Source organism: Protopterus annectens, chromosome 3.part0, assembly GCF_019279795.1.
Source record: "Protopterus annectens isolate FY-2018-M chromosome 3.part0, PAN1.0, whole genome shotgun sequence".
Lineage (NCBI taxonomy): Eukaryota > Metazoa > Chordata > Ceratodontiformes > Protopteridae > Protopterus > Protopterus annectens.
This window is the reverse complement of record NC_056731.1, coordinates 1,882,258,975-1,882,286,137: the sequence shown is the minus strand read 5'-3', so window position 1 is coordinate 1,882,286,137 and position 27,163 is coordinate 1,882,258,975. Positions and strand designations below refer to the sequence as shown.

Sequence of the window (27,163 nt, the reverse complement as noted above, 5' to 3'; positions counted from 1 at the left end):
GGAAAAGATAATTCAAGTACCTGGTGAAAGAAAAGAACCTCTAGCACCCAAGGCAACTGGGCTACCTGTTGAGCTACTGATGCGCATTAACACCTAACTTCCACAATAGCCAGCAAATGCAGCTTTTCTCATGACACCATCTTAGGTGGGTAAAATACTGAACAGACACAGTAGCTGATTTGCCACTCAAATGTGATGGTGTGAAATGAACAGACTGATTTAAGACCCAATGTGCCACACGTAGGAAATGAAAAAATGGAACAATGTGATATTTGATGAAAATATTAGCACTATCACATCATCACATGCATATTTATACAACTCTTGAGAATGAAAACAGCATCATACTTTCTATGCTGCTATGTTAACACCCCCTGCAAGCATCACTCACAACACTGTTACCCAAGTACCACAGTACTGCGGGCTGAACTGACTTTATCACAATACTACTACCAGAGTACCACAGTACTGTGGGCTGACTTCAGTTTACTACTCTGCAGATTCTGATTATACTTACTGTTGGCAGTACTTTCTTGTTGAGGTTGCTGATTCGATGACTGACTGCTTACAACAGTACTTTCTCGTTGAAGTTGCTCATTCGATGACTGATTGCTTACAACAGTACCTTCTTGCTGAGGCTGCTGATTCAATATGTGATTTTGTACAGCAGTTTTTTCTTGTCGTGGTTGCACATTCAGTGTCGCATTTCTTACCACAGTACTTTCTTGCGGAGACTGATGATTCACCATCTCATTTGTTATGACAATATAATTTTGCACAGGTTGCTGAATTGTCTCAATTGTTAAAACAGTACTTTCTTGGAGAGACTGCCAACCCAACGTCTTATCTCTTCTTCCTAACTCAGATTCGGTGAGCTCTTCATTCTTTATGATTAGCACCACAAAGCCTTCTGCGACTGCCAATTCGGATTCTGAAATGACACATAAATTAGAGATATAATCGCACCCACTAGCACTGGTAAAATCATGCAGACATCATACAGTGAGGAGATTAACTTTGAAGAATGACAAATTTCCTACTCAGGAATTAGAACATGCTGCAGTTATGAAAACATGAAATATATTCCAGAAGGCCCACCTTTGAAAAGATAACGGCATCTCAGTTTAAAAATTGTTATATCATCTACTGTATTAATAATGAATTGTTTATAACTAATAGTAGAAATTGAGCACAATAAAATAAAGCAACTTTTCTGAGTTTCAAATGCTTGACTTTGGCTGGACATTGGGAGACTCTCATTTACAGCATGCACACATAAACAACAATAGGAACAGGGCAGGCATCCCGCTCTTTTGGTGAAGAGGGATACATTCTTGACCATGATCCAGGCAATTAGAGTTTGATTAGCTACTCAAACTCCTGTTGGAGCTAGTGGGGGTGGGGAGGGGAGTGCCATGACTTTTCCAGACTGCCTGTTTTTTTGGGGGGTAGTGTGGTTGTATAAGTGTGCGTGTGTGGTGGAATGTTCTAATGATAGAGTCCCTGGATAAGGCAGGAAACTCCACAGAAGTGCTGGCTTTGGGAGGAGGACAGGGCTGTCCTGAGGGGTTACATCATCTGTCATAGCAAGTGGCACATCCTCAGTGCACCCCCCCCACTGCAGAGTAAACACAGTGCATGTTACTGGTCATGCGCTGTGGGGTTATGGCTGCAAAAAGAAAAAGACAACGATCCACTGAGGGCTGCCTAAATGACAGCCTGTCTTGGTCTGTTCTCACAGATTCAGGCCATTTAGTTTTATGACCATTTACACATTGCCACTACCCTCCATCAGGCCACACCTCCTTTCTCCAGTTGGGCCATACTAGTCAATGCTAGAGTATGCAGGAAATGGACCAGTTGACTGACAGAAAGTCAGGCAGCTGGCAGGCAGTATGTGCAAAAAAAAAAAAAAAAGCTGAAAGAAAAAGGGAATGGAAACGGGGCAGGCAGTCTTGAGTTCATTTGATAGTGTAGTCAGCTGTCTTGCCACATTCCCCTGTCTACCACCATGTAACCCACTACTCATGAGGTCACAGTGCTGCACTCTCTTCCATTTCAAACAAATGTCCTCATCAGAGAGTCATAACATTCCCCCCTGAGCTGGTACCTTTTTTAACACCGCAACATGACTTTAAAGCATACTTTTTATCTGTTCCCTTTGCAACCCTAAAAGTCTTACTAAATAAAGCCGACAGCTTTGCTGCCATCGTTCTATAATTATTATTTTGCATTTCATAAAGCAGGAAATGGAAATGAGAAAACAGACACATTTTTAACCACCTAAGAAAACAAAACGTGGTAATTATGCCCTCAAACGTTTAATATGGATTGTATATAATATGAGTGAAACTGGAAGAGCTTTTAATGCAGATTATAAGTGCATATTGGGGATATTAAACATAAGAAAATTGAAAACCAAGATGCATCTCACTTTTTTCACATTACAAAACCGTTACTGAATCAATATGATAAGAATGTGTTACTTCATAAGAAGTGTCTTTTTATTTTAAAAGTCAAAACAGTGTAAGAAACTTCTCTGTGTGGAAGATTTTCAGTCCATATATTTCTAGTTAATCACTGTATATTAATCAGATCAGACAATAGTAGTAGAAGTAGCGAACGTAAACTTGTCAAGTCAAAACAAAACAAAAAGTAATAATAGAAAATATATAATTGCACAGCACTACTAAATATTCGAAAGTAATCCAAGCAAGGCAGGCAGTCTGTTTCCAGTCGAAAATCCTTTATTAAGTACACAGACAAGCGATCCAAGTAAAACAAAAATAGAGTAATAATTTCCTCACAAGCTTTCTAAATATATATATATACTTTTTATCAGGCATGGGACTGGTTTATTGTGCTCTAAAACAAAATGTTATTGGTACACATATTAAATTCACATCCTTCCCCCATCAGTGTGACATTCGAGCTGGTCCTGCCCTACCTAGTAGCTGTCATAATAATATATAACCCTTATGTACTTTAAATAAAATTTATAATGATGTGGTACCTCTTATTTAACCAAATTATTAAGTAGATTATTAAGTCTGTGATTTTATCCAAGACAATATACTACATGGCTGGAAATATATCAACCTTAGTTCATTTGGCAATCAAAAAATATATATAAATATATACATATACATTTTGCAAGTAAAAATCAATTCTATTTTCATAACCTATTGTTAACAAAGATCGCGTTCGTCCTTCTAGACTTCTTCAGGTCTGTGTACAAGAACCCTAAAAACCTATATAATTGTATAATTAGTTAGTATTGTTATTACACATCATTTTGAATAAAGTGGAAAAAAGAACCAGAAAAAAATAAGAAAAAATGTATGTATAATGATGGAAACAAAATATACACTTAAATTTAAACTGATTTAAAATGGTATTTAAAACCAATTTGTAGAATAAAAATAAAACAAAATACAATTAGTCATGTAAAAAATGTGGCAATTTTCTAAGTTCCAGTGCACTTTTAATTGAACAGTAGTAGTTTAGTCCAGGCTTCCTAAAAGAGTTCAGCTTTAATTGCCACATGAGTTCATGTTTCTCCAGAATATTCAGGATGTCTCCTTCAAGATCACCCATGTCTACGTGATCCAGGATCTAGAACTTAAAACCTGTGTGTCTTTTATGAAGATAAAGGTGTTTGGCTAGTGCATTATTTTCACATCCAGAGCGGATTTCTGACAGATGACATGAAATCCTACGCTTTAGTTTATTTACAGCCTTGCCCACATAGAATGCATCACATTCATTGCACTGTGCCCTGTAAATTACTTTTGTAGTGTTAGTCACCCCCTGCACTGGTTTTAATGATCTTCTTTAAATAAGGGCAATAAAAACAATCACCTTGCTGTATAAATATGCAAAATGTACAATTAGTTTCACATCTTTTAGTGCTTTTCTCACATGGTCTAGGTTTAAATTCAACAAAACTTCTAATGTTACTGGCCTTCCTATAAACAAATGATGGGGCTTCACCTAAGATGTTAATCAGAAAAGGGTTTCCTGTGACAATGTCCCAGTTTTCTTCAATAATATTTTTGATACTGCGATAATCCAAAGTGTATGTCAGGATGCAGCTATTTTTGCATTTGTTATTCTCTGTGGGATTACTTAACATTTCTTTACTGGGGAGTTGAGTGAAGGTGCTTCAGTCCTTTTCAGTTCTATAATGGGTTCCAGGATGTTTTTTAACATCTGACTTTCATAGCCTCTCACTAGAAAATCATTCTCTAAGTTGTTTAGGTTTCTCAAAAATGGTTCCATCTATGTAGTGAAGTCCCAAGGCTATAGATTAGCTCGAATTACCACATAGATGGAACCATTTTTGAAAAACCCGAACAACTTAGAGAATGATTTTCTAGTGAGAGGCTATGAAAGTCAGATGTTAAAAAACATCTTGGAACCCATTATAGAACTGAAAAGGACTGAAGCACCTTCACTCATGTCCTATAAGAAACTCTCTCTCTTCAGTTTGTTCTGGCACCTGTGCATCTTAATGTCTGTTTTGAAATTTATAAATAAACAGACTGCATTAATGTTTATAGCACTACCTGATTTAGAATGATTTATATAACAATTTAATGGACTAATCTGAAAGATATTTCTTTGACAAGATTTTCCTCCCTTTCATTAAGTATTTAAATGCAAACAGGTTGTCTCCTGAGTTCAAGAAAAAAATCACCGACTATAAAACATCCAGGAGAGGTATACATCAGATTATACAACGGCCCCTCATTAATATTCAAAAACGTGCACGCTGTTTGGCAGCGTGCACGTTGTAAATCTGAGTTATAGTAATGGAAAAAGGTCCGGTCGCCCGGACTTTTTCCATTACTATAACTCTTTTTTTTTTACAGCAACGGAGAACGCAAGATCTCCGTTACTTTACACTGTCTCGCTATGTTAAAGGAGTTTAACAAAGCGAGACAGTTTGTAAAAAGTAACGGAGATCTTGCTTTCTCCGTTGCTTTTTTCAAAACTGTCTCGCTATGTTAAATGGGTTTAACATAGCGAGGCAGCTTTAAAAAAAGCAACAGAGATTCTCCATTGCTTTTTTTAAAGCTGTCTCGCTATGTTAAACCAGTTTAACATAGCGAAACAGTTTGTAAAAAGCAACGGAGATCTTGCTTTCTCCGTTGCTTTTGCCCACAGCTCTGATGTACTGCATGGGCATACGCATGTGCAGTACATCAGAACTGCCGCAGAATACCAGACAGCTGCGGAAGGGTAGCAAGGAGGCATTATACAATGCCATTATTTAATAAAAGTAATTATTATTTTTTTAAAATAATGTCATTGTATAATAGCAATAACCCACTTCTGGGTGTGGGTAATGCTAGATTTACCCACGGTTGGCTTTGTTTGGCCACTCGGGCTTCACCCTCGTGACCAAACCACACCAACCGTGGGTAAATCCATCATTACCCACACCTAGGCGTGGGTTATTGCTATATTAACACACACATTTCTAACTTGGACCAGGAGTTTTATGTCATACTCAGTTATTACATTTGAAGAACTTATCACTTTCGATTTTAAATGTGCTACACATTTTTGATTGTTTGATTCTAAATAGTGTCTGGTTTCTTTGCACATTTTGCCTAACCAGTGCACAAAATTATTGTTTTTTTTTTTTTTTTTACTACTTTTGCTGGACTCTGAAAAATAGTAAAAATAAACGTGACAAAAACATAGTTCTTATATGTATTTAGTTCAATTCCTTGAAATGATTCTGCAGTGGACAATTGTCAAAGTGGAATAAAATAAATGCATTTCCATTTCTCATTACTTTATGTCCTTAAATAATGGCATAACAATCACTGTTGTTAGGGACTTCTAGATTAAACCTTGAATTACAGAAGCTAGTCTGCAGATGAATCAGTCAGAGTTTGTGTGTGCATTGGGAGTATGGTTAGCTGTATGGAAAATTATTTGGGCTCGAGAGTTCTTTGCATAGTTTTATGCACTATCCTGACAGAGAAAGGACAGCTTATATTTTTTGTAAGAGTGTTACATCTTGCAAAGTTAAACTGATCCGAACTTACAATGCACAACATGTTAGAATTTTGTTGTACATCTCTCATAACCAGAGTAGAGGGTTTAAAATAAAGGGGTCTATATCAGAACATCGAAGTTTTAAAACTTCAAATGTTCTAATATCGACCCGTTCTGATCGAATGCAAAAAACAGCAAAGCTGCAGAACACCGAATTCTTTCCTAATGAAATTATTTGGTTGGCCGGTTCTGTGGCTTCGCTATTTTCAACGATGTGGTGGAGATTTACGGGTCGGGTTCAGGTAAGTGTGTGATTGTGTGGTTGCTAGGATTAGGGCACGGGTCAGGTGAGTTAGGGTTAGGGTGCAGGTTAGGTGAGTTAGGGTTAGGGCGCAGGTTAGGTGAGTTAGGTTTAGGGGCGGGTTAAGTGAGTTAGGGTTAGGGCACGGGTTAGGTGAGTGTCCGATAGTGATGGACCTTAGGGTTAGGGTTTGGGTTAAGGTAAGTGGATAGATAGTGTATGTATAGTTTAGTGTAGGGTTAGTTGTAGGATTATAAGTGTATGTGTGTGTATTGATGTTTTTTTAGGTGTGCTTGTTGTGTTGTGTGCATGTGTTCCGGAATAGCAAATTTTTTCCCAAGGAAAAAATTAGCTGTTCTGAATGTTCAATATTATGTGGTTTAGATATTTTAGGTTCAATGAAATAGCGTTCGCTATTTTCATCTTTCGATAACGTGATATAAATGGAAATAAACAAGTCTAAAATATGGTTTATATTCCCTGTTCCGTATAACAAGAGAGTACAGTTGTGTAAAATCTTACTATAACAAGGAACGCAATTATCACAGCATATTCCCCATTTATAAAATCTGGGAAGGTGGATTTGTTCATGGCTGTACTAACCTACGTTATTAATCTAAAAGTGGCACAATCATGTTCAGAGTTTGCTAGGTAAAGAATAACTTCTAGAGAGAAGAATAATATTCTGAAGATTGTTAGTACAATGCAGTCTCCCCTGCATGGATTCTTAATTATTTCTTCCAAATTACTTCTGTGGGAGAAGTCATCTGAGGGTTAGGCTATGAAGTCTTTCTTGAGAAAGGATAGCTACAATGGGATAAAAAATTAAAACCATATCAGATATTACAATCTACACACAGTGACATCCTTTTTTATCTGGTGCCAGTCTGTACAGTTTGAGCTTCTTCTGATTAATACATAGTATTTTCACTGAAGTTTAGAAGATTAAAAACCGCAAAATCAACTTTTAGATGCTTTGACATAGAACCTTAATGATAAAATGCTGCAAAGTAAACACAGATTTAAATACAGGAAACTGTCACATAATAATTTCAAAAATAATATCTGAAATTTGAAAAATATAACCGGTATAAATAAAGGAGCATAAGTATATGTTAAATTTTAAAAAGAAATACAGATATAAGAAAGAGAAACATATGCAAATATTTGCGAAAAACACACACATATTTATTTAGTTATTTATTTGAATGAGTGATTCACTGACATTTGATTAACGGGAAAGTCCAACTGAGTAGGATCCCATTTTCAGTGAAAGCGTGGGGAGAAAAACTCCCAAGTATTACAAAACATTTTAAGAACAATACTTTTACCTAAGGGATCTCCTGCCAAAACTGGATTGCCCAACATCTCCACAGTATACCAAAACCTTCAGCTCTTATAGATGCCATACATTATACTTACGATCCTTGTGCAAGATATAGGGCATAAAAGTGACGTACAGACACAATCATTCAGAACTGAAAAAGACCCAGGAGGAATAAAATACCTCTAATGACCAAGATGAACATGTGCATCAAGAAGGAAACAATAAAAAAGGAAAAAGGGAAAAGGGTCCCATTGCCAGGAGGGCAACTAGAACACAGGGCAAGAGTCAGGACAGAGGAGGAAAGAGGGAGGGACCGAATACTGCAACAGTGAACAGAAGGACATCCCGTATCACTACTGCAGTATTCCTCACCTAACGCAGAGTACAAGAGCTCAAGATGAAACCAGGGAGGAGGATGGCATAGAGGAACCATCCAAAAATCCAGGCAGGATATCTCTGGCAAAGCCTGCTCTGACCTTGGAAAAACCTCCAAGTTGTAATGTTTAGTGAAAGCATGAAAAGAAGACCAAGTAGCAGCCTCGAGGACAGAATTGGTATCCAGACCTTTGAAAAGGCATCAGAGAAGGCAACTGCCATAGTAGAATGTGCCTTTACAAATGGGAAAAGACATTTGCCATGAGAGGAATAATAAAAAGAAATGGCCTTTGAAATCCCAAAAGAGATGATTTGCTTTTAAACAGCCATACCCAAATTCCTGGGATGAAAAAACAAAAAGTTGCTCCGATTTGTGAATAACCTTACTTTTATCTGAATAATATCTAAGTTGTCTATGCAAATCCAAGATGTAAAGAACCTTCTCACTGGCAGACTCGGCAGAAAGAAAAAAAGGAAGGAAGATGAATGTAATGATTAAGGGTCAATTCATTAACCACCCTGGGCAGAAAAGATTGGTTAGTGCGGACAGACACCCTGTCCCTACGAAAAACTAAAAGATGGGGAACAGCTGTGAGAGTCTTAAGTTCAAGCAGAAGAGCCAAAAGAAGAGAAGAACAGGTTTCTAAGTGTGATGTTACAAGGAAGCTGAAGAAGCAGGCTCAAAAGAAGTCAGAGTCAATTTTTCAAACACAAAACTGAGGTTCCATGAAGTTGGAATAAACTTCTGCGGGGGGAGTCAAGGGAAGACGAGCAGAGATTGCCAAGAGGTGAGCTTTACCTAAAAAATATGCCAACTCAGCATGGAGCAGATCACACAAATAAGACAGAACCAGAGGAACCTCCACAGGTACGGGATCCAGACAACGAGAGATGCACCAGACAGAAAATCTTTTCCATTTGGACAAATAGGATTTTCTAGTAGTGGGTTTCCTGGCCTCCTGTAGAACCCAAAGCACATCCTAAGAAAAGAGTTACCTAAAAGGGATCAAAACATTATCACCCACAGTGTCAGCTGAAGAGTGGACAGGTGGTGATGGACAACAGATCCCTTACCTTGTGTGAGAAGATCCACTTGGTAAGGCAACTTATTGTCATTGCCCTAGCCAAGTGAGAGAGAAGGGGGAATCAATGTTGTTTGGGACGAAAGGGAATCACCAGCAAGATTTTGGGAGAGTCTTGCCTGATCTTGTGCAGAAATAATGGTAACAGATGAAGGGGGAAGCATACAGAAACATCCCCTTCCAAGGAGAAGACAGGGTGTCCACTTTCTAAGCCAGAGCACTTGGGACTCTGGAACAGAACAGATGAAGTTGTCTGTTCAGAGGGGAGGTGAAGAGATCGACCTGAGGAATACCCCACTGATGGATGATGTCTAGGAACACATCTCTGTAAAGCATTCACTCATGGGCTTGTGTTCTGGACCTGCTCAAAGAGTCTGCCACTAGCTTGTGCTTTGAAGGAGTTTAAACTGCCTGAAGACTCACTTGATACTGGATAGCCAGATCCCAAAGCTGGTGTCAGTCTGCAAAGGAGATAGAACCACAGGACCTCATACCTCCCCACTTGCTGACACACCTCATCACTGTGGCATCATCGGTGAAGACTTTGAGGGGCCCGGGAATAAAGAAGGAATGAAAAGCTTGCATAGACAAAAGCAGAGCCCTCATCTCTTTTATACGGATATGATCTGACTTCTGATGAAGAGTCCAGAGACCCTGGACCTTTAGGGAGCCACAATAGGAACTCCCCCATGTCTGAAGAATCTGTGAAAAGGTCCTGTGTGGGAAATGAAGGCTGAAAAGAAAGTCTTGGATTAAGAGAGGGAAGAAAAGGAACAAGGAACTCCAGGGGGTACATAGCTAGAGCAACAATGATTTGAGGTACCACTCACGTTTCATCATATGGATCATGGTGAGATAGTGCAAAGGAATCGTGGAGGCCATAAATCCCAGAACTCTGACAAACTCCCTGGCCATGACAAAGAGCAGCAGAAGAAGAACAGACTGGAAAAAGGTCATCAGGTACAGAAACTTGAAGGCAGGAACAGAAGCCAGCATGGTAGTGGTTAGAAGCCTGCATCCGAGGAAATTATGATCCTGGGAAGGCATCAAAACTGATTTTTGGAGGCTTATGGTGAATCCCAGACTGTGTAAAAAACAAGTGGTAAACTGGACATCCTGCAACAAACTCCTGGGAGAAGGAGTTTGAATAAGCAGCTTTTCTAGACAGGGAAAAATCTGAGTACCTCGAAGCCTGCAAAAGGCATTTGGTGAATACCCTTGGGGCAGTAGAAAGGCCAAAGGGAAAGCAAAGAAAATGCAAGGAAGAAACAAAGAAATTTAAACATTTCTTGAATAAAGGGTGGATGGGGATGTGAAGGTATGCATCCTTGAGATCCAGAGACACCAGATATTCCTTGGGAAGCAGAAAAGGAAACAAGGTCTGAAGTGATAACATCTGAAAAGGGGGTATCTTGAGAAAAATGCTGAGCACAGAAATATCCCCAACTGGTCTCCATGTACCCTTCTTCTGAGGAACCAAAAATAATTCTGGAGTAAAACCCCTTCCCCACCTAGGTGAGAGGAACCACATGAATGGTGTGCTGATCAAGAGAGACTGCAGAACCTCTGGAAAATTCGGAAGCTGCTCTTGAGAAGATTGAAGAATTCTTGAAAAGGGAGGAAGGGTTTTCCAAACCATGATGTATCCCTGACAGACAGCGTCTCTATCAGAAGGGGTAGGATTTTTAGCAGTAGAAGCCTTAATGCCCTTGGGCTCCTGAGAAATAGTCTCTGGGTCTGCAATAGGATTTTTGAAAAGGAACTTGTGGGACTCAGGAACCCTGTAGCATCTGTCAGGATTACTAGGAGCAGGAGGCAGGGAATCAGGGGCCAAACTGGATTCCGAGAAAACATAATCAACAATGTCTAGTACAGGAGGAATAGCCAAAGGCCTATGCTGAGGTAGAAGAAGGAAATCCCTAAGCCTCTTTTTTGAATCAGAAAATTCCTGGCTTTCCCAGTGAAAATGCTCCCTTAAAGTATGTAAGGTTTAACCAAAAGAAAAATCCTCAGGAGGGGTAGCAAAGGGAATAGAATCCTCTGCATCAGAGTCCTCATAGGTAGCTAAGGACAAATCCAGGTCATCAGAAGAGTCAGAAGAAACAGAATCCTGATCAGAAGATTCATAATCAGGCTCAGCCCTAGGCCTCTTAGAGGGAGGGGGGTTGACTACCCCTGATTAGAGTTATTAGATCTTCAGCTGTTTTTATCATTTGTTTTTTAGGCATAGGAGCCTGGGCATGTGGCCTGGGCATCGGTTTTTTTAGACACGGATCGGGATTTACGCCTTAGTAATGAAGGAGGCGTTGATTTAATATGCAAGTCCGTAGGCCTGAATACACCCTCAGAAGCCGGTGCCTGCACAGTGACTCCGGACCCATCTAAGGTAGAGACATCTGTGGGTTCCATAGTTGAAGTATCTCGTGGCATACTGGACTCCGAATGGGTCTCAGTAGAGGCCTGCGAGTCAGAGGTAGCGGGTATCAGGGGCTGCAAAAGCACTTCACTGAGTACCGGCAAACTGGCGACTGGCTTAGGAGAAGCTTTGTCGGCAGTTTTGGACCTTGGCGGCCTGTCTCTGTCTATATCTTTGCATTTTTTCGGAATCCCTGTAGTCGGATGGCTAACAGATGACATTTCTGGATAATTAAACTGAGAACCGAAATATTTAGAGGCAAAAATATACCGACGGCAGATAGTGCACTGATTAAATAAAGCACAAAACTGACAGCAATGTACGTCGTGGTCAGGACCTAGGCAAGGAATACAGTACGAATGAAAATCTTTATGAGGTATTTGCTTTCCACAAGTAATGCAATTTTTTTACTTTTACTGACATCGGTAAGGAGCAAGAAAAAGTTTTCCCAATTGGGTACTTAGCTTTAAGTTGAAGCCTTCGGTTCTGAAACTCGAAAATGAAAATTTCAGGAGTCGACCAACCGGCACTTGCGAACTGCTTCTGTTTCGGGCACCACACGGCAAGAAAGATTGAAGTAATGATGTCAGCTGCATGTTTTATACCCCTGATTACCTGACGTCATGGAAGAAGGGACAGCAACCGACACAGGACCCAATACTTTGTTAATCAGCTCAATAAATAACCAAAACCACGTAGTTGCGACCTCACAAAATAAAATACTGAAAACCACTGTGGAAACCATGAACGTCAATGCTCGAACACCAGTAATATAAAAAACGTATTTATTAAAAACAAGGTTAAGCGTTTTCATCTATGCACTTGACTTCATCAGAACACTGAGTCAATGAATTAAAAAGTTTAAATACTATGATACAACCAATGACATTCTGTTATTTGAATTCAAACAAAACCCAACATGTCATCACTTCCCCTTCATGAATATGTAAATACTAAAACATTTGCAGATTTACATAAATCACATCCTAGTTTCAATTATAGGTTTAATAGGTATGTTGTCATTAATACCTGGTGTAGTGGTGGCATTCAATAATATTTGCCATCTCACTTCCTTTTCACTCAATAATGCCTTCAAATTCACACCTCTCTGGTGAGAAAATAAAACTTTCAATAAGGCAAACTTGAACATATCACATTCAGGATTATCTCTGATATGCCTATATAGGGCATTACTGACATCCCCCTTTTTAATGGTATATAAATGGTCATATATCCTGTCCTTCAAGCGTCGTCCAGTTTTACCCACGTAAAATCCGGGACATCTTGTGCACTGGGAAAAAAAATATACAACATTCATAGTTTGACAATTGCCCTTCATGAAGTTTAATAAGAAGTTATGTACTCACCATAACGTTCCATCTGAGTAGGTGGCTTTATTTGTCTGCAACCTGTGGATCTTGGATCCGATATCGGATCCGAGCTGGCAACTTGTTTCATAGCTAATGGATCCAAGCTTCTAGCTCCTCCCTTCACCCATAATCCCCTGCCAACCCTCCATGACCTCAGATCAAGTTTGCCCCTCTATAAGTACCCAAAAAGGGTATTCCAACTCACATAGATCCACTGAAGACCAGGGGGAAGGAGGGGGGGATGGTTGCAGACAAATGAAGCCACCTACTCAGATGGAACATTATGGTGAGTACATAACTTCTTAATCTGAAGTAGGGACTTCATTTGTCAGCAACCTGTGGGAGAGTCCCCAGCTACCCGAATCTTGGGTGGCCATCATGGAAGGATATTGAGACACCAGAGCCAAAGGATGCTCTCCCTCTAGAAATCACATCCAGTTTGTAGTGGTTAATAAAGGTATGAGATGAGGCCCAAGTGGCTGCTGAACAAATATCATCCAATGGAACTCTAGATTTGAAGGCCGCAGAAGTAGAGATGGAATGAGTGGAATGTGCACGGACTCCTTCAGGTGCGGGTCTCCCAGAAGCTTGGTACGCTAACAGGATACATTGGGAAATCCAGCGTGACAGGGAGATTTTTGATACTGCTTTCCCCAAATTAAATTTGGCAAAGGAAATGAACAGCTGGTCGGATTGCCTGTGACCAGCTGTTCTAAGAGTATAAAAACACAGCTGCCTATGAACATCTAATGAATGCAGCTTGTACTCTCCTTTATTCTGATATTTAGGAAAGAAGACCAGTAGATTTATGGATTGATTTATATTGGTTTCTGATGCTATTTTGGGAAGGAAGGAGGGATTGGTCCTGAGGTACACTCTGTCTGGATGAAAGATCAAATAAGGAGGTTTCACAGAAAGAGCTTGAAGCTCCAAAACTCTTTTCGCTGAAGTAATGGCTACAAGGAATGCTGTTTTCCAGGACAAGTATTTGAGATCCACTGAAGCAGCAGGTTCAAATGGTGGAGCAGTCAGGGCTTGAAGAACTAGTGAAAGATCCCAAGGGGGTACGGCTTCTTTTATAGGGGGTCTAAGCAAAAAGGTGCCCTTGAGAAAGGTTTTACACAATTTGGCCGACATCAAGGGCCCTGTGTCATGTCTCACATGGTAATGGGAGATGGCAGCCAATTGCACTTTGACAGTTGAGCAACTAGCGCCTTCCTGAAAAAGTTTGGTTAGGAAGTCTAATATGGATGGAAGAGGAGCCGTAAAGGGATCTAGATTATGATGCGCCGCCCAGACGGAGAAACGTTTCCATTTACTGAGGTACACTTTCCTGGTGGAAGGTTTATGCGCTGCCACGAGGATGGCTTTGACTGGTGAAGAGATACCGGGAGTCCTAACTAGGAGTGGAACTGGAGCAACCAAGCTGTCAGCTTCAGATTGTCCAGATTTGGGGTCGGTAAGCCCGACGGATGGGAGATTAGATCAGGACTGGGATCCAGAATCCAAGGGGGATTCAACTAGGTGAGACCACAGGTAAGGGAACCAAATTTGCCGAGGCCAGAATGGGGCAATGAGGATCATCCTGCTCCCCAACCGCGAGGCTTTCTGTAAGAGCTGCAGCATCAGGGGTAGAGGAGGATAGGCATAAAGTAGACTGGGTGGCCAAGCATGCACCAGAGCGTCTCTTGGGGTTTCCCCTGGAGGGGGAATCAGAGCGAAGAAATTACCGCATTTGGTGTTTGAGGGAGAGGCAAAAAGATCGCAGCAGGGTTGCCCCCATATTGCAAAAATCTGCTTCGCTACTAGTGGGTTGAGAGACCACTCGTAAGGGGTAAGAAGGGTACGTCTGAGTTTGTCCGCTAGGATGTTGGCCCGCCCCGGAATGTGCGTTGCAATCAGAAAGCGGTTGGTGGAAATCGACCATTCCCACACTCTCATGGCTTCACGGCATAGAGGGTAAGACCTGGTTCCCCCCTGTTTGTTGATGTACCAGACAACCGACATGTTGTCTGACTGAATTGCAATCGTTCCTATGGGGAGGAGATTCTGAAGTGCTTGCAACGCGTAAAGCACCGCTCTCATCTCCAGAACGTTGATATGCAGGGAGGTCTCTGTATCGTTCCACGTGCCTTGGACGGTGCTGCCTGAATAATGCCCCCCACCCGAGGCGGGAGGCATCTGTGGTCACCGTGGCGAGAGGGGGAGAGGTGCACAAAAGTCAACCCTTATGGAGATCTGGAGCATGGAGCCACCATAATAGAGCCCTCCTGCAAGCCTTGCTGATAGCGATGGGGTGATGGAGAGGAAAAGACAGAAAGGACCATTGTACTAGAAGGGTCCACTGCAATACACGCATGTTCAGGTGGGTGCATGGAAGGAGCGTTATCGCTGCCGCCATGGAGCCCAGCGCCCTCAGGACCAATTCCGCCGGTGGAATTTCTGATTGGAGGATGGCCCGCACATGAAGTTGCAAATTCCGTAGTCGTTCCGATGTCAGGAAGGCTCGTAGATCTCTGGTGTCTATTCTGGCTCCTATGAATTCTATGACTTGTGTTGGGGCCGGAAAGGATTTGTCAGCATTGACGGTAATGCCTAACTGGGGGACTAGGCGGAGAAAGAAATCTCTGGCTGAGCAAAGTAGATGCCTTGTTGGGGCAGTCAGGAGCCAGTCGTCCAGGTACGGAAAGACCTGTATTCCCTGGAGTCTCAGGTGGGCCGCAATCACTGCTAATACCTTGGTGAAAACCCTGGGGTCTGTGGTGAGGCCAAAGGGAAGGACCCTCAACTGGTAGTGACTGGCTCCCAGCTGGAAGCGGAGGAACCTCCTGGATCGTCTGTCCATTAGAATGTGGTAGTACGCATCCTTGAGGTCTATAGAGCACATCCAATCGTTCTCCCTTAGAAGGGGAAGAATAGATTGAAGAGTGACCATTCGGAATTTTTCCTTGGTTACCGACAGGTTCAAATGGGACAGGTCTAGAATCGGTCTCAAGTCCCCCGTCTTTTTTGGCACCAAAAAGAACCTGGAGTAGAACCCTAATCCGAGCTGGTCTTGGGGGACGTGCTGGATGGCTCTTTTTCTTAACAGCTGCTGAATCTCTGCAGCTGCAGCCTCCCTCTGATCGGGTGATACATTGGGGAGGTTCTTGAATTTGGGGACATGAAGTAATGGGATTTTGTATCCTCTGGATATAATTCGAAGCACCCAGAGGTCTGTCGTGATGGACTCCCATGCCGCTAGGTGCTCCGAGAAGCACCCCTGACTGCCTCCAGAGTGGAGCAGTCGGGCAACCCTTCAGGGCTGCTGCGTGGGCGGGTCAGAGAAAGGTTCTCTGGACCCAAAGTTCTTCGGAGCCCCTCTGCCCCTGGGATGGCGTCCTCCCTGTCCTCCTCTGCCACGGAAGGACTGGTTGTCCGGAGCGGGTTGGGAATGTTGCGATTTCCGGAACCACATCTTCTTCTGACCCTTTTGGTTCTTCGAAAAGGACCGCTGGGGAGCAGAGAAGCGGACTCCGACAGCAGACAACGTCTTCCCATCCTTCTCGCTCTGGACAAGTGTCTCGCAAACCGTTTTGCCAAACAGGGCAGAACCATCGAAAGGGGCGTTCACAAAGGATGCTTTAAAGGGCTCCGCAAAGTCACAATGACGGAGCCAGGCCTGACGTCTCATGACTAGGCCCACTCCGCTAGCTCTAGCGGCTCCCTCGGTGGCGTGGGACAATAGCCGCATAGAGTTATTTGAACTAGATCTCAGAGTGGCCATTTGGGTGGAGTACAATTGTTTGTCCTCCGCCGACATGGACTCAGGGGGGGGAAGGCAGCGTATTCTTTGATAAGATCCTGCTGCATCCTGATGACATGTGTAGTTCAGAGACCTTACTGAAAAAGTTGCTGAACTAAAAACTCGCTTCCCTAAGCGGTCCATCGAGTAGGACTCCTTGCTCGTTGGATGGGCTGAGGGGCTCTCCTGAGCTAGTTCCCTCTTCATGGCTGCTGCCGTCAACATGGCATCTACGGGGGGGACCCTTGCTCCAGTGTGACCGGTCTGCGGGGGGGCTTAATATCCTGTCCGGGCATTTGGGGATTGGCTCCACAGTGTCCGGGTCCTTCCACGCCCTGGTGGTAATAAGGTCCACCAAGGGGTCGGCCGGAGGGGACACCCAGGAGGTAGACGGGCCTGCTTCGAATGCCTCCAGAAACACGGACTCGTCGGAGGAAGCCTTGGGGGCAGACCACCCACCTCTGATCCTTAGCATCTCCATGATGTCTCCAAAGGTGACATCCTCAGGGGGGTGATCTTGGGGAGCCTTCCCCTTCATCCAAGTCCGTGTCCTCAGTTAAGGACTCAGGGGAGTCCACGTGCCTCCTCTTGCACTTGTGCTTGCAAGGCACTTCCTCAGGGGGGCTGTCCGAGGAGGTCTCGCCAGCAACAACCTGTTCCAATGGAACGACCTGGGACATTGAAGCAGGCTGTCCCGGAGGCCGGGTGATGGAAGCCTGGCCCAGCAGAGAGGGAGTGCAGGGTGGAGCCAAGACAAGGGCCGGGGGTCCGGATGCTCTCGACAGATCCCTCTCCACTACATCGAATGCCGAGGGGGAACCGCTCTCCCTGGGCTCCGAGAGCCGGCTCCCACTCGGATCCGATGAAGGGATCGGAGCCGGCGCCGAGACCATCGGATCCGAAGGACCAGTGGGCTCCGACCTGGACGGAGCCGAAGGCACACTGAATCCCTCGGATCTGAAGCTCGGGCCACGGCTCCGAGAGGTTGGATCCAACAGACTCGAGGGCAGGGTCAGATCCGAAGTAACAAGTATTGTCGGCGCTGACCCACCCCCGGCTCCGACGCTGCTCGGCCCCAAATGCTCCAAACCAGGGTAGCGGATCGGAGAAGGAGCAATTGGAGCGAAAAAGGGTGTCGAGCTTGAAGGGGGGGAGGCAAGAGCACTCCCATCTGCAGCTGGGCCTGGATGAATCTTCGCATCATCCGGTCCAAGTCTGCATCTGACATACTGAAAGTTGATCTCGACGAGGCCACCGAGGCAGGCATGGAATGCCACCTCGATGACCTCGATGGAGATCGGGCCTCCTCCTCTTCAGGCCCTGGGGAGAAGCAAGGAGATCGGAGCTGAGGAGGAGGAGAGCTAGAAGCAGTGGAGGGAGAAGCCCGCTTAGCTGGCGGGGCCGAAACAGAGGCCTCAGCCCGCCGTTTGTGGTGCTTCTCCCTCCTAGCCTCCCTGTCCTCCGGCGCTTTAGCGGGTGTTTGAGTCCCGGCCGGAGAAAGGGGGGCAGGAGTGGCAATGACCACAGCCTGTGGTAGTGCCACGGGAGCAGCGGAGGCCGGAGCCGAGGCCGGGGGCAAAAGTCCAGCCAGGACCAGCTTCGACCTCCGCTCTTTCAGTGCCCTGGGGTTGAACGCTGCACAAATGGTACAGCCTGAGGTGAGGTGTTCAACCCCAAGGCACCGAACGCACCAAGTGTGGCCACCAGCCTGGGATAGCTTATGGCCACACTCGGTACATTTAGAAAAAATGGCTTTTGGGGCCTCAGCCATACTTTGAAGAAAAAGGAGTGCTACACAAACACACAGGCCCCAAAAACACAAACACACACACTCACTAACGACCAGCGAAGGGAGGGAAAATTATGTAAAAAAAATAAATAAAAATTACAGGGAACTTGACTCTTACACACTTTTTTTTAAATTTAACTGAGAGAAAAGTTGACTAAAAATACACTTAACTGATGATTTTGCTAGAGCTCAAAGGAATCCAGCTATCCACAAGCACGGCAAACTAGATCTGAGGTCATGGAGGGTTGGCAGGGGATTATGGGTGAAGGGAGGAGCTAGGAGCTCGGATCCATTAGCTATGAAACAAGTTGGCGGCGTGGATCCGATATTGGATCCAAGACCCACTGGTTGCTGACAAATTAAGTCCCTACTTCAGATCTTAGTTTGACTCCTATTACCCACATACATTGTTGGTTCCTCTAATATGGCAAAACACTGTTTGCATCTACCACATTTAGTAGTGCCAGTCTTGCATGGCTTTATGTGCAAATTACCTTTGTGTAATCTATTTTTCAAATTACATCCTAATTTGTGCACAAACTTAGGACCCTCTCCCACCAATCCATAAATGTCTGGTTCATATTTCAAAATACTCCAGTTATTCCGAATGACATTCTTTACATTTATCGTGTTTTTATCATATGGCAAAATGCAAGCTTTGTTTAATTCATTGGTGGCTGTCTCCTTCGCCTTAACAATACCAGTACGCAACTCAACACCTAACAACAGCTTGTATTTTTTACCCCACTCACTACTGACATATGTCACAAAGTACAGTTTTGTACCTACCATAAATGTAGATGTCCGATAGGTATGCATCTGCAATCCTTACATATGGGTTGTCCTGCCTCAGGCAACTCCTGTACCATTTCATTATAGTCTGAGGTCATGCTGATGCTGCCCTTTTCCCGGCGTCAGGCGCCTGGGGTATAAAAGCATCAGCCGCCATCTTCCTCAGTTTTTCTTGCCCCAGATGCCAGGTGCCCTCTAAGGAAGGCTAAATTTTGGAGAGATGAAAAAATTCCAAACATGCACACCAATAAAAAACAAATACACCATAAAAGATAACCCCAGCTAGCTAAAATGAGGGATAGGTACCCAAAGAATACCACAGAGGGTAGGAGGGAGGGAAAACCTGACTGCAGATGCATACCTATCGGACATCTACATTTATGGTAGGTACAAAACTGTACTATGTCCTTCAAGGATGCATCTGCAGTCCTTACATATGGGTAGAATACCATAGCCAAGCTGGGGGTGGTAGGACCTAAGAAAAGGATGGTGTAGCTAACATGCCCTGCAGGACTGCAGTAGCAAAGCCTGCTCTGGATCTGGAATATAAAGGCAAGTTGTAATGCTTGGAAAATGTATACACAGAGCTCCATGTAGCAGCTTCTAAAATGTCCTTTGTAGCCACCCCTCTTAAGAAGGCTGTGGAGGTGGCTGTTGCTCTAGTGGAATGAGGCCTGATGTTAGCTGGCACAGCTTTTCCATGAAAAGAGTAACAGAATCGAATACAATTTCCTATCCATTTTGAAATAGTCTGTTTGGAAATTGCTTTTCCTTGTACACCAGCAGCATATGCTACAAAGAGTTGGTCAGCTTTTCTGTAAGTCTTAGTTCTGTCCAAGTAGTAGCGCAACTGTCTGTGAATGTCCAGGGTATGCAGAAGTTTCTCTCCTTTATTTTGTGGATTTGGAAAGAAGGTAGGCAGGTGGATAGCTTGGTTCAGTGAGACCCTGGATACCACCTTTGGCATGAATGAAGGATTGGTTCTCAGAGACTCTGTCCTGATGGTAACTGAAAATGGTTGTACTGCCATGAGGGCCTGTAAATTGGATATCTTCTTGTGAGGTTAAAAATCTTCCAAGACAGGAATTGTATACGTTTAGTCCTTTCATAAATAGGCTTTAACCAGGTGTCCACAACCCTCAGGAATGGGAAGGTCTTTGACTTGCTTCCTGAGATGATAGGCATGTACAGTGGTTGTAATGTATCTTGGGAATTCCTATAAGTGTGGCCAGTGTGGGGTGTTCAACCTTTAGAAATTTGTATGAATCAACATCTATTCTGTCTTCCAAGAAATATTCCTCTTGTTAATCAGGCCAACTGAGGGCACCCTGCAAGCAGATTACCCAAATGTGATGACTGCAACAGTGAAACATGAAGAACATCCCAAGAATCTGAGGTGATCTGAAGCCAATTTGGAAGAGACAAGGACAGGCAGAGTGACAAGGTGACCTGGCCGAGAGGAAGGGAAGGTCAAATGTCATACACAAACAGGCTTATCCAGAAAATAAGTTTTCTGGGAGGAAAGAGTCTGAGTAGACTTGGGAGGAAGAGCACGTTTAGAATCCTTCTTACCCTTGGAGGGGAGGCAAGTCTATCTACAAAGGCAGACTTGGAAGGAGAGTTCTTCTGAAACATGGGAACAGAGCAGACAAAGATATGCTTAAGTTCCTGCAATGCCTTGTCCTTATCCTGGAAAGACTTAAAATGAGTCAGCAGCAGTAGTCCCAAAAAGACTTTTATTATCCAGAGATGCATCCAAACATTTGGCCTTGATATCATCAAGCAAAGCCTGAGACATGGCCAAGAACCAAAGGCAGCAGCCCTGGAACAGGCATCAACTGCATCACAGCTGCATTTTACAGAGCGACGGGCAACTTCAGAAGTGGACCCCAGCAAGGAAAGGGCACAAGCCTTCCCTTCAGAATCAAGAAGATCAGATACTACCTTAGAAATCTAGGAAATAAGGACCAAAACATACTTGGTAATATCAGACTGGCAGTTAACTGTAATCCAATGTAACTACTGCCTGTTTAAACTGTGGAGCTTTTCTCCCCAGGCCTCCGCTGAAAATGGACCTACGTCCAGTCGGACACTCCTGGTCAACAAGTATAAATAAATAAATAAATAAATAATGGCCCTAAAGGACAAGGTGGCGGCCGTACAGACTTTCTACCCCAACCATTCCATAGCTTGACTGTCCTTATCAGAAAGAAAGAGCTTAGTAGATAGCAACAACTTAGATGGTGTGAAGAAACTGACAACAAAGAAACAAAGGGCAGCCAAAACAAGAGGGACAGCTGATGGTCTAGAAGATTCCATTTGAAGGCACTCATAGTACCTCTTTTGAATATCAGAGACCTGGGAACAGTCTGACTTGAAATAGTCCATCATGCAGGCAACAGCATCTCCAAAGGACATCTCTTCCAATGGGAAGTCTGGACTTAAATAATCCTCTTCCTCTGACCCATAGTCCATGGGGGAAGGAATGTGGGAAAAATAAGCCAGGGATTCTTCCCCCAAAACCAAATCTTTATCTGAGGAATTCAATTCTCTAGGCCTCTTAACAGGAGTAGAAGAGCAGTACAGGAAGAGACACCCTTGAGGAGGCTTCAAGGCCATTAAAGCATTACATAAATCCTGAGTGAAACCCTGCCATTCATGCTGGGGATCCTTAACAACAGGGGAAAGATGCTTAGTTTTAAATTTCTTTTTCTGTAGGATGTCCACCCAGAAAACCCTTGGATAACGGTGGTAGGAATATCCTCCCTCACTAAACTCTGAGGAACCACCCTTAGTCCCTCAGACATTATCAGCTGAGGTTCCCCCTCAACATCAGGTGCAGATGTTTTAAAAGCCTCGAGGATGTGACAGAACTCAGATCCACTCCAGCCTCCAAAGGGGTCGTGGCAGAGGAATCTGAAGCAAGCTTCAGACAGTCTTCAGGGCTTTCACTAGCCTCTAGGCAGAGATGTCTGAGGAGGCTAGACAGCAACCAGATTGGGCCTAAATTTTTGGCCTTCTTGGCAGATGGCTGACCCTCGGGAATGAGAGGATTCTGCCAAAGCAATCTGAGCTAATGACTTAAGTCGTTGGTTCATAAGATATATGGACAGGGAGGATAGCCAACTACGTAGGGTCTTAGGCACAAATGCTTGGCAGACAAAAGACCCTGAGTACTGCGTATGATCGTGGGAAGCACCCAAACAAAAAAGACCCTAGTCATGATGGTCTTTATGGGGAGACTGCCTCCTACATGGACGTTTTCCTTTACTGGATGACATAGGTTTATAGGTTTATACTAGGCTATCTGCCCTAAGGCATTTATAAGCCTAGCCCAAAGTTTTGTGGCTTACGCCACCCCTTATATGAAAAAATACTGTGCCTATTAGTTTGTTGTGCCTCTGTCCAGCAGTGACACAGAGATGATTCCTGGGGTAAACCTACGATCTCCCATCCACAGGTCAAGATTTCTCTTGAACACAGCCAGTGAGGTGCTCTGCCTCACATGAACCGGGATTTTATTCCACAGCATAGGGAGTCTCTGAGTGATAAATCTATCCCTCCAGCACGTCCTATTTATATCCGTGCTAAGGTTTAAGTCGCTTGCTCTAGTGGTTTTGGTGGATTTGGATTTTTTGAGGTGGAGCATGTCCATTAATTCCGGGTTGGACATGGCCTTGTGTGTCATTCACATGTCACCTCTGAGCAGACGGTATGCGACTGAATAGAGCTGGAGTTTCTTCAATCTGGCAGCATATGACAGTTTTTGTAGTCCCTTTATCCTTTTGGTGAGGAACTTTTGGGGTCTCTCCAATTGCTGCAGATGTCGGGTGAGATACATCCCGAATGGGGCATTGTACTCGATCATTGGTCTGATAAGTGAAGAGTACAGGGGAACAATGACCTCACTAGATCTGGATGTGAATCCCTTCATGATCAGGTGGGCAATGTAGAAGGTCTTTCTAACCACTTTAGCAACGTGAGTGTCAAAAGAAAGGCCACTGTCAACCTGGGCCCCCAGGTCCCTGATGACCTCTTCTGTGCTTAGTGGATTGCCGCCTATATGGTAGCTTGGGGTTACCTTGTTTTTCCCGAAGGGTATGACTATACATTTTTTGGCGTTTAACTGCAGGCCATGGCTCTGGCACCAGCTATCTGTTTCCGTGAGTCCCTTCTGAAGGATATCTGTGTCCGATGCACTTTCCACTATGGCGCCCAGTTTGCAGTCGTCTGCAAACTTTGTCAGCCAAAGTCCTCCCATGTTGGCCTGTACTTCTGAGAAGTAGATGCCGAACAATAGGGGGCCAAGGACCAAGCCCTGTGGGACACCACTTGTGACCGGCTTGGAGTCTGACATAACACCAGCAACTCTAACCCTGTGGGTTCTGTCCTTAAGCCAGTTTGCAACCCATCTTGTGACATATGGGTTTACATTTAAGCTGGTAAGTGTTTCTACAATACCCAAGTGGGGTATTGTGTCGAAAGCCTTTGCAAGGTCAAGGTAGGCTGTATGGACTGCCTTTCCCTCATCAATGGCCTTGGTGACTGTTTCAAGAAGTCACCAAGTTCAAAAGGCATGATCTGCCCTTGACGAAGCCAAACTGGGTCGGGTCCAATGTCTGCAAGTCCCCTATATCTTTGTTTATGAGCTCCATTATGATCCTCTCCATAGCTTTGCAGACTAGACTTGTTAAGCTTATGGGGCAGTAATTACCAGGGTCCGTAGAGGCACCGCCTTTGTGGAGTGGGACCACAGTTGCCGTGACGCCACTCCTTGGGCACGTATCCTGTGGTAAGGCTGAGATTAAACAGCTGCCTTATGTGTGGGTTTAATTCCTCATTTAGCTCGTGTAGCACACAGCCGGGGACACCATCCGGTCCCATTGATGCTGTGTTTTTAGCTTTAGAGAGAGCAGCTTTCACCTGTGCATTTGAGATGTCTGGGAGGCTACACTCCACTGGGATAGTTATCTCTCCTTTAGGGGGGTGAGGGGGGTGAAGTTTGCACTGAACCTGTCTGCCAGTATGTTGGCAATGTCTGTGGGTTCAGTGATTTTTGTATCATTTTGGACTAATTCTGAGCATATCTGGGAGTTTCCACTCAGGTTCCTAACATAGCTGAAAAAGGCCTTATGATTGTCCTTTGAATCCATGGCAATTTTTCTCTCAAAATTGTCCTTAGTTGATTTTATGAGTGCTTGTATTTTTTTACTAATAATGATCAGGGGTGACTTCCCTTTTATGGATTTTGTTCTATCATGTAATAGCTTTCTCCTCTTATTGTAAAGTTTGCTAATGGCTGGGGTCCACCAGACTGGACGTTTGCCCTTTGTGGAAAGAGTCTTGGTTCTATTTGGGATTGCCTGATCCATGCAGTCCTGGAGGTGTTCATAGAAGGCATTTGTAAGGGCTTCCGCAGCTTGGGTTGTGGTTTCCACTGGCTCAGGGGCCTTGAAGGATACCACACCAGTCTTGAGTAGTGTGAACATAATACCACACAATAGTAAAAAAAAGAAGAGAAGAATCCCCAATGGGGCACTTATCTGAGAAACAGCTTGGTAACCAACATAGCAGAAGGGCATTCAGACTGGTGGTAATGAATTCTGAGTGACTGTATCTGTACATCACCTTTATGCCCTATGTCATGTGTGGGGAGCATAAGTGTGCTGTACAGTGCCTGTAAGAGCTGAAGGCTTTGGTATACTGGCCACACATTGGGCTATTCTTGACAGAAGATTGTTTAGGTGAAGAATATTGCAACAGTGATATATAGCAGGACATCTTCCGAGACAGAAACAGTATGTTAACTGGAAGATTAGTTAGGCCTACTTACAAAGCTCTTACTCTTGTAAAAGCCTTGCATTTGCAGCAATTTTGTGTGTACATGTATTCCTACTTGGAGTCAAGTGCCAAATGGAAGTCAAGCCAAATGCCTAAATGCTTAGTCTGTTGTACCTTTTCAACAGTGTCTGTGCTATCATGGGAAAGAAACAGATGTAAAGTGTGATGGCTGCAGTTTTCTTTTTCTTTTTTCATTATAGCGACCGTAACACATCTGTAAGCTGCACTTAAGCTGTCTAAACAGTGACAAGACAATTGTATTTGATCCTTTATGCAATATGTATAAAACCTGTAATCTTATTCTGCTGGAAAATTTAGTAATGGTAAGAGATGTGCTTAGCTTAAAAAATGAATTAAATGCTTGGCTGCAGTTGTAAGAAAGCCAAAAAATGGTGCGATCAGGAAACTCCCGAGACCAAGTGAAAAGCGCTAGGTGTCAGGTGGCAAAAGCAAGATGAGAAATCCTGTTTTTACATCCATCTGGTCATTATGCTATTTTTTTTTCTGCATCTCAGAAAAAAATAATTTGATCGCTTCTACATCCTCAGGGCAAAGTAGGTTAAAATATTTTGAGCTTGTGAAGGATGAAGAGCATGATGACGGGAAAATGTTAGTGTACACATTTTTGAGATTGCTTCCTGAATGGGTTCATTTGCTTCCTGTCTCATATTAGAAAAACATTTTGAGATAAAAGAAGTATATAAAGTCAGTACTGCTGCAGATCTTATCATGTCAACATCTGTGCAAGTTACTGTTCTGCAATCTGCCTGTATAATTTTGTAACTCAATATAATTTCTCTCAGACATATTCAGGCAGGCTATTTTCTTTCAAAAATTCTAATTATTTTCCTATTCTTCTGTGTACTTAAATATACCTCTGCATATCTAACTTGTATCAGCATTATCTGATTTCTTTATTTTCTGGGTCAAGTTTTTACTGATTCAATTTTGAGATCATGTGACTGGTCTTTGTGTATTATTTAAAATTTGTGAAAAGAGTGACTTGACTAGTGAGTAAAATGTGTATACAACTTCTCTTCTTTAGCCTGTTGGGTACCATTGGTGTAACTTGACAGACCATCCATACGGTGTCCATAAAGATAACCATTTGAAATATTCAGGACCCACTACAGTGAGTCCCAAAGCATAAAGACTGAACGGCCCAAAGAATGGGCTTACATATACTAAAGACATAACAAACCAAGAACCTATGAAGCCAGAAACCAGATCCCAGAAACCGCAAGTAAAAACCACAGGAAACTTTACTGTATAAAACCCTTCGTCAAGTGTAACTACAACTTCATCAGAATACAAAAAATCAAATCAATGCAATGCCCACATTTAAATACTCCCTCTCCCAGTCACATGATTAATCAAAACCAATCAAAGCCCCCAGTTACAAAGTCATTTGCATCAAGTATAAGCCCACAAAATAAGTTTGTTAAAGAAACTACACTGAAGAAAAGGAAACCCGATCAGCTCATTATTGACTTTAAAGTGTTTATTAAGAAGTTAAATTTTAAATTTTTGTTCAAAAATACAAAAAGTGACTTTCAACAAAATGTTCTGACCCGCAAAGGTCTTTTTAACCCACCCCCATTACAGGTTCTGGTACTGTTTGAAAAAAATGTACATGTTTGATTTTAGACAATTACTTTTTACTACACAACAAGTAATGTTGAACATAACCTTTCTAAAAGTGAGTGGCTGTTGCTTAAAAGGTTAAGCCAGGACAAGCAAATACAGGTCATGAAACCCGACAAAGGGGGTGGGGTTGTGATTATGAACAAAGAGGACTATCTTATTCGTTTGAATATACATTTACTAGATAATGATTTCTCTGAGGCAGTATCCCAAAACTGTGTTCATGGGGCATACCAAAGGATAGATTATTGGTTGGAGGACATGCTTACCCAAGAACAGATACATTTTGAGGAATACAACTTTTTGAAAGTCAAACACCCAATAATACCATCCATCTTCGGTATTCCAAAGAGTCATAAGAACTTGGGAGACCTGCTGTTAAGAACTATTGTTGATGGGGGAAGTTGAAAACCCATCCTTTAGCCAAATA

At 43.2% G+C, this 27,163-nt stretch overlaps 1 protein-coding gene across 2 annotated transcripts in view; it reads right to left on the bottom strand.

The window, feature by feature from the left end:
* LOC122797152 overlaps positions 1-27,163 on the bottom strand; it is a 457,322-nt gene that overhangs the window by 55,155 nt on the left and 375,004 nt on the right. For both annotated transcript variants that reach the window (XM_044065959.1, XM_044065960.1), the window contains exon 8: positions 518-931. In XM_044065959.1, the coding sequence (XP_043921894.1) occupies positions 518-931 (414 nt within the window). The remainder of the gene's footprint in view (positions 1-517; positions 932-27,163) is intronic.